The 8,595-nt window shown below is 36.2% G+C and overlaps 1 protein-coding gene and 1 long non-coding RNA gene across 2 annotated transcripts; one reads left to right on the forward strand and one right to left on the reverse strand.

Annotated features, from left to right (window-relative positions):
• Positions 1-2,121: 2,121 nt before the first annotated feature.
• On the reverse strand, positions 2,122-5,361 carry LOC118210587. The gene is made up of 2 exons (XR_004761882.1): positions 4,790-5,361; positions 2,122-4,659 (listed from the first exon to the last, which is right to left on the reverse strand). It is a non-coding gene; the product is annotated as an uncharacterized LOC118210587 (long non-coding RNA).
• Positions 5,362-5,457: 96 nt separating this feature from the next.
• On the forward strand, positions 5,458-7,850 carry LOC118210586 (HIG1 domain family member 1A, mitochondrial-like). The gene is made up of 4 exons (XM_035386882.1): positions 5,458-5,578; positions 6,172-6,265; positions 6,539-6,673; positions 7,137-7,850. Exons 1-4 carry the CDS (start codon positions 5,465-5,467, stop codon positions 7,193-7,195), a joined length of 402 nt encoding a protein of 133 aa, XP_035242773.1. The 5' UTR covers positions 5,458-5,464; the 3' UTR covers positions 7,196-7,850.
• Positions 7,851-8,595: the final 745 nt, after the last annotated feature.

Here is an 8,595-nt window from a genome sequence, read left to right on the forward strand (position 1 = left end):
ACACTAGTTATAACCTGAATTGAACTGGCAAAAAAATGTTCATCACTATTAATTAGCCCAAGAGCTGAAAAAATGTGTGTGAATGCTTGTGTGTGTGCTTCTCTGTCTGTGCTTTCATGCTGGTGAGAGAGTTTATGGCCCCATTTTAATTCTAATTAATTTAATTAAATCTAATCAAATTAAATAAAACCAGTGCCTTTTAACCGTTGATTGTTGCAGTCCTATTGGTTTGCTAAGAAGACAAAGTACTAATGCATTTGCCTGTAACAGCTTTGGTAATTTTCCAAACAGAATTTGTCATACCTTTCTTACCTGTGTGGAGTGCTGCAGAATATAGACGGCACACAGAACGATGAGGCAAAACAAATAGCAGCAAGTGTTATATTTCAAGACTGATACTTAAACTTAAAGCCGAGCAACTTAATGTGCTTTAAACATTGTAGGAGTGAGATGTTGCTCTTATTTCTCTACAAAATTCTCATATTGTAATTCTTCTCAAGTATAACTGTTAACCAACCAAAATGTGCACCAATATTTGTTGGCCATTCTGAAACTCTGAGCTAGGATTGTTAGGATTGTTCTGACTACTGTGATTTTTAAAATGCATTTCATTTTAAATTCAGCTAAATGAGCCATAATTCTATATAGTCTATAAATTTGTACAATACAATGATGAAAGTACTCCAATTGTATTTTAAATGTCTTTTAAACCATTGTCTAACTATTGTGTAATTTGAATACTGAATTAAACACACTGTAATTATTATATATTCAATTTATATTTAACTCACATTTATAACGACACATTGTAATTACTTTAAACATACCTTTTGTATAAAAAATATTATGTTACAGTATCTTTTTGTTTTTAAGAAAAGCTCTCTGAAAATCTGAAATTAAGATTTTAGGAAATCAATCAGGTTCATTCAAACTTTCCTGTCTGAGATAAATCATGATTTATTTTGTTTTAGACAACAAAATCTGCAAGAAAATCTTTGAGTTACACAGCAGACCAAAAGTTAAATAAAGATAACCACTTAGGACTTAACTGAATAATATGTAGTCCTGAATTATGAATATTGTAAAAACAACAAAACTGTGGCATGTAAGTTAATCAATGTAATTAGGAAACCTTCTAAAATATATCGGCCAAAGGTGTACAGTGGAACTTCTAATGTAGCTTGAAAATATATTTGAAAAATTTAAGATTTTTCTCAAAAGGTAAATTATTTAAGTAGAAATACTGTGTCTGGGCTTTTTAAAAAAACATATCTAAATTGTTGGTACTTAAATTTACAATTTTTTTGAATTTAGATTATTTTATGTACCTTTATCATCACTGTTATTAATCTAGATATTACATTATTTATTTCAGTTCAGTGTGTTTACAAACTGTTCACAGGAGAGTCATCATTATCTCCATGCGATGAAAATGCAAGCATTAAGATGCTAGCTCCTGTTTTTCCCACTATCAGGATCACTAACTGCAATTACCCTCTCACAAACTTCAGAGAAATCCTATAGTCATCATTATCTCTATGCGATGGAAATGCAAGCATTAAGATGCTAGCTCCTGTTTTTCCCACTATCAGGATCACTAACTGCAATTACCCTCTCACAAACTACAGAGAAATCCCATCCTGAATTCACACCTTAATGCTTTTATCACCTTAATAATTATACCCAGAAGGGCAGCATAAAAAGATGCTGAAATTAGACAAAGTGAGGACTGCACATTTTGAAAAAGGTTTTCAAGAAGTACTTTAAAAGATATTCAACAATTAATTTTAAATATATATTTTAAAATTTATTAGACTTGTACTAACCACATAAAGAGCTTTGTGAACTGTGTGAATGTATAGACTTTAAGAATTTTGTATTATAGTACACCCCAAGTGCAATAATAAGAACAATACAATTAGAAAAGTAGGTAAAACCATATAGACCACAATATTTCTGCTCATCTGTATAAATGCTGATAGTACTTCCCTTTACTGGAGATGAACATGAACATTTGGATAATGTTTATAATAATTAAGTGAGAGAGTAGATCACATAGTCTTGAAAGGAAAAATGTGACAAAACCTTTAAAAACAGTAGAACAAAAAACAGTAAAACAAATAAAAACAACGGATTTAATACAGAAGAAATTAACCTTATGTTAGTACAGCTTATCTAGTGACACAGATACAACAAAATGGTTGATAAAAATTAACACTGCTATATAATATTTGGTAATCGGGAAGAAACAGTCAGATAAACACAATATATTTTATTGTGAGAACACAATATATTCTCCAGACATATTGGGGATGTGAATGTACAATCCATTACTAAACATGGGTCTTTTTTCAACCTATTCCTATATTCAGACATAGCATGTAGCACAAAAACAATGCCTGCTGAATGTATGAAAGAGCAAACATAAAAATATTTGACTTGCTGAGTATTTGTAAGTATTGAGAAAGCGGTCATAACAACGCAAGGTAGATGGAGATGGTGGACATTCAATCATGACAGGTGAATTCTGCACGCCAAGATAAGGAAGAATACAGAACAATAACACAGTACAGATGCCAGGAATGACATTTGGTCTCATTCACAAAACTTTTCTTAAATTATTCTTACTTTTGTTCTTAAAAATGTTCCTACAAAAAAACAAAAAACAATACGGGATTCATGACACATGTGCAGACCTTTGTTTTTGTGCATATCCCAGGTGCATGATATGATGAATGCTGCCTATTTGTACAGTATACGATCAAATGTGATTGTACACGTTTCGTGAATGAGTCCCATTATGTTTATATTTATTGCAGTTAATGTGTTATAAATATTCAAAGCAGCGAACAATCACTTAACACTCTGTACAATCATCCATAAGCTCCATAAACATAAGCAATCTGAGTCAGGTGACCATGTTTCTAAGGGTATGTCTAAGCACTGAGAATGTGTAGATAAATGTTTTAAACTCCACAAGCAGTGATACATGCTCTTCAGCCATACTGGTTGCTGTCTTGTGCAATGAACAATGTGGGAGGGAGGGGGGTGGCACTACAGGAAGTGCCTGCATGCTGTTCTTCTGGCTAAGAAAACAATAAGGTATGAGAATGTCTTACAGACACTTGGATCTTGTCACTATTTTTAATATTTACTGATGGCATATAACCTGTGGTACTGCACACATAATGGTGTGGAACCAGCACAATCAATTAATAAATATTTATCCTAAATTAATTCACCTATATCATACCACTTCAACAAGTACAGCAATATAGAGGGACATAAGAATAAAATAATATCTAATGACAGTACCTGGCCTTTTTAGTCTAAAGAAAAACAATTGTTGTAAAACATATGCACACAAATACAATTAATATAGTGCATATAAATCATGGAATAGCAGCAGAATAAATTAAAGATCAGGTGCAATCAGTATTTTCTTGCATTTAAAGTGTTAAACCATACAACAAAGATTCATACTTAGTTTTCAGAAGGATTTTCAACAAGAAAATAATAAACATTTAATTTTAATGTAAAGTATGCCATTTCTACCAGCGCTAAAGGTCTGACACCATACGTCCTCTCTATATGGATATTCAATGTAAGTCCACTAAACAGTTGCACTATTGACTGGTTAAAATATAAAACTGTATGTTAACTAAGCAATACATGAGGTATAACATTGAATAACACTGTCTCTACCCCATACTCTAAAAACACACAACAAGACTAATATTAAAGAAAAAAACAAATGGAGACCAGAAAAAAAAGACATTTTTTAGAAGTTTTTATTTTTTTTAAATAAAAAGCCAACAAATAAATATGAAGGGCAAGGGATTGAATAAGTTTTAAAAACTTGAACAGGGGTCAGGGTTTAAGCATGGGCAGCATTTTAAAGTCATAGCTGCAACAACAGAACCAGATGTTTTACTTGGCTATTTGATCAAATTCTTTGCCTCTTAATTGGACCTCCTGTTTCAGTTCCGTTTTGTTTGTTTGGTTGCTCAAAAAACACATGCCAGAATGGTCCAAAAACTTTAAAAACTTGATGCTAGATGATGCTAAGTGCCACCTGGTCTAAATGATCTGGAGTTCTACATATTTTTCACCATGAAAAGCCTATATTTAATGTGTTAATTTATATTCTGAGAATTGCCAAAAAATAAAATTGCCAAAAAATAAAATAAATAAAAGCAATAGATGAAAATGAAATGTAAGGGTACACAGGCACTGCTTGTGTAAAACAGGAGCTCACATACGCAAACTAGGAGAGGAATACACAGGGGTTTGACTGGTCCTCTCTGCCAACAGCTGAGGTTTTATACAACTCAGACAAGGGGAACAGACGCTGTCCTGAGTCATGTGATTTGCAGGAAGCAGTCTCTCCCCCTCCCACCAGCCTTGCCCCTGTGTGGCCTCTGTGTGAGGCTACATTTCCAGGAAAGGGGCCTACTGGGCAGGCTGTGAGGCCTAGGCAAGGGAGGGAGCGGCTCATTCAGAAAAACAAAAACATGGAGGAGGGAGAGACAGCGAGGCGGGAAAAATTACCCCTCTTACATAACGCCGCGAACCCGCCCGCCGCTTCGTCAGGAGTGAATTGCCTGTCATTACAGGAAAAACGGCGCCTCTCAACTGCTCCCTCGTGGAACACAAACTCTGAAACCAGCAAAACATCTGTCATATCAAAATGCAACTGAATTTCAGTTCTCTACCAACTTCCATAAGCCATGCGCAAAACACAATCTCATGCTGGGTATACCTACGCTTTCTTGCACTGCTGACTTACCTCAAGCAAAAAACCTAAAAGCAAATTCAAAATAGGCTACATAATACTAGTTGAGATGTCCCACAGCATAGCTTGTAATAGGTGGCGTTTTACATGTTCAAATTCATTTACATGCAGAAATTACAGGACAGGTATACTATTTAGCTTCCAAGCACACTATGCATATTCAGCCCCGGGTCTTGAAAAAAGTCGAGTGCGTCGCCTCGTGGCAAGAGTGTGAAGTACACTTTACACCAAATGGCTTCCGAAGAAACTCAATTTAAAATGCCCGGTCTACCGTACGTTCATGCTACTCCACTCAGCGCCCCCTAAAAATGGAATCGTCAACCGAGACGCCACTACCAGCTCTTGATGACTTATTGCATGCTCGTGTGCACAACAGTAGGTCTATAAAATAAACATTACTGATCGGTTAGTTTATTAAGAAGTACAAAAGGACTTTCAAATCAAAGGCACAAACAGCACGAAAGCTGATAGCGGAGTATTACTATTATCTCTAAGACACGAGAGTAAAACATTTATAATAGCAAATATTATTCAACTTCATTAAGATAAACAGGATCATACTACGCTTCGTATGCAAAAAACAGGAATTAGCGAAACATTTAATTCACGTCGTAGCATGAATGAAAATTATTTCTGGACGGCTTGACGTTGTCTTACGGTAATTACGATATGACCCCAGATCACATGGTACACGGATATAGGAAATTAACTATCCTATCTCAGTTGATAGTTAGTTCGTATCGTAGTTGGAATTTCGGGCGGTGTCACGATCACAATTTGAAGGTAATTTTCAATGACGAATACAATCAAACTAAATATCTTACATTTTTACGAACCATCAATAATAAATTAATTTAGTTTTGTTAAAAATGCAACTTTGAAATACCCGTCATTATATGGGAACCGAATTGATAGCTGCAAAACATATAGGCAAATATGTTTATCAGAACGGAAATGTCACGAATGAGAACTACCAGAACGTCTTATCTATTTATGTTTTATATAGGCTACTATTTCTGTTGTGTCATACTGGCGCATCTCTCGCGCAGAGGTGAAATCAGGAAATAACAGATCAAACGATTAGTTATTTCACTGATGAATACCGACTTGCATTTACGGAGGATAATAAGAGGAACAATTATGCAAATCTTTAACTCGTTACACGAATATGTTACGACGGTAACGATTCTAAAAACTCATGTCAGAGTACAGTAGCTGCTGTCATCCTCACGGATCTCACACGCGTCTGATTGGCTACGCTGATGTCTTTTTAGCATCTCGCCTCATCTTTAGCCTCATGTGAATTATATAATTGAATTAAATAGTAAACGACACGAGCGCACCAATCCCTCCTGATTCTCTTAATTTCTTCCCAGCTGTCAATCATGGCTTCCGAGAAAAACTGGTCAAATGATGACACGGAATCGAAGTTCATGCGGAAGGCGAAGGAATCGCCTTTCGTACCGATTGGTAGGGAGCTATATTTTACAATAGAGCTTTAAGTTTTCTGTATTACATTTGTATTTTTAAAAGTTGTAAATATGACTGTAATAATAATTAATTTCCATGATACGATAGAGATACGATTGTGGTTGCTGAATGAGCCACTTCATATCGTTTCCTTCTACATTTGCCCGAGAGTCACTGTTGCCTCGAAAAAGTATATGTTGCCGAGCGACGAGCCACAGACAAGTGTGGCTTCCTCATGTACCGTTTGCGTATGACGGTTACCCTGTCTTACAGGTATGGCTGGGTTTGCGTCAATTGTTGCGTACGGGCTGATGAAGCTCAAATCAAGGGGCGACACAAAAATGTCTGTCCACCTCATCCACATGCGTGTCGGAGCACAGGGTTTTGTGGTTGGAGCTATGACACTGGGTATGTACTCTTGTTTATTCTGGTCACGATTATCATTTCATTCTTCCAGAAATAGAAAGGCCTACATGACTGAAATTCCCTCAGTATGTAAGAATGTTTGACTGACCAGACTCTAAATATATCTGGCTATTACTCCTTTCCATTAAAATACAATACTTTCTGAAGGTAAATTAACTTTAATAATATACTTCTCATAAACATATTTTCCAGTTATGGTAAAAAGATACTTTTCAGGATTTATTTTGTATAGTCTGGATTGTTAATGGTGATGGTAATTATTTTCCATGTGCAATAACTACAGTGTATCATAGTTGGAAGAATTGTGTTCTCTATGCATTTCTTCTGTCTGCATTGTGTTTTTGGTGTAAATCCTACCGCTAACGTTGGATGTGCGTGTGCTTATGTTTTGCATTGTTGAAAACAGAGGACTGTGTCCAGACTGTTTCATCTGTGTCTGTTTCAGGTGTCCTCTACTCCATGTACACTGAGTACTTTGCCCCTAAAGATCCTGGGACTAAGTGACATGGCCACAGCCATGCTCCACGAGCCTATAACAGCTAAACTCCAATGCCTACCAATCTAACACCACCTTCATTATCCCCTCCCCTCTCCTGTCCAAGAAAATGGGAATCTGACAAACCGCAGAGACTACTACAGGCAACCTTCAGTTGCTGTTCTTTGTGGCCAGTCCAAGAATATTGAGTGAGTGAGTGAGTTATGAGGCCTTTTTTGTCTTTTTCAGATAAGTATACATTAAACGCTGCACTTACACCTACAGGCACTGAAGTACCCTTCAGATCTTTAGCTATATTTATCCAATATTACTCCAAGATTCCCACAAGTTAAAGCCAGTTTACCGCAATCACAGTCACGTTTGAGTTCATGCACTGCCTCACAGTGAGGTGACTTAGAATTCTGTTCTGTTTTAGTCTGTATATAGTGGAACCTTTGAACTTAAATGTATTTAAGGTGAAATAAAGAAAAAAGGACAAGAAATAGTCTGGTCTTTTTTTATATAAATACAAGTTTTTGGTATGATTAGTCACTGTGATATACATTTCTTTTTGTAACTGTAAAAGTATAAACAGTAGACACGTCTCTTTGACTCTGTTTGATTAAGCCTCACGTGCACAGTGAACACTACTATGTACAAATAATAAAGTCACTCTGAAAATCATGACATCTTTCAAATATTAATTTTTCTTTAGTCTCTTACACACATACCTGATAATGTGTATTGTTACAAGCTTATTGTTCATAGTCATGTTGCATACTTGCACCTGGGCTTTTCAGAGACATTTTCCATAATTTTTACAACACTTAACAGTGAATAAATTAAGTCCAGATTGGTGGCCAGTATAGTTTGCATTTAAAAGTAAATTACATTGAAATGCACTCTTGATCAGGGCAGCTCATATTCTGTGCACAGAAAAGAAACATGTAGGCACTTCATTTGATCTAAGGGCTTTTCACACTGTAGCTTAGCCCGGTACTAAGGGGACTCTTAGGTCGGGGCTCAGTAAGGTTTCACAGTTGCTTATTGTAAAGAACAGCACCAACCTCGGCCCGGGCTAAGCTGGCCCTGTTCCAGAGAATGGGTAATACCATCTTTTTGGGCCTAACCCCAGAAATCAAACATGGTGCCCAAATAGCCAGTGTGAAATGAGGTCATGGTCAACTGTAGGACACTTGTGGAATGTTTAATGTGCAATCACACTGCTTTGACTTTATATGATTGTGATGTGATGCTGATGTAAGCATGGGTCACATGCTATGTTTGTCCAATGAACACCAGCCCCGGGCTTCAGAGTACAGGTGTGAATCTTTAGCTCAGGTCTAAAGCTTAGTTCCGGACAATTAAAATAAAAAAAAAGGATGTCTGAACTAGCCTTGGGTTAGTCTTAGCTCAGGGTTAAGGACAA

The sequence above is a fragment of the Anguilla anguilla genome, chromosome 13 (assembly GCF_013347855.1).
Source record: "Anguilla anguilla isolate fAngAng1 chromosome 13, fAngAng1.pri, whole genome shotgun sequence".
In the NCBI taxonomy this organism is placed as follows: domain Eukaryota; kingdom Metazoa; phylum Chordata; class Actinopteri; order Anguilliformes; family Anguillidae; genus Anguilla; species Anguilla anguilla.

Bases quoted from the DNA above. Each gene is read 5' to 3' on its own strand.
- LOC118210586 (XM_035386882.1), top strand. From the start codon at position 5,465: ATGACCCCAGATCACATGGTACACGGATATAGGAAATTAACTATCCTA. The intron at 6,266-6,538 runs GTAGGGAGCTAT...CCTGTCTTACAG, and splicing joins ATCGCCTTTCGTACCGATTG to GTATGGCTGGGTTTGCGTCA. The intron at 6,674-7,136 runs GTATGTACTCTT...TGTCTGTTTCAG, and splicing joins GGTTGGAGCTATGACACTGG to GTGTCCTCTACTCCATGTAC.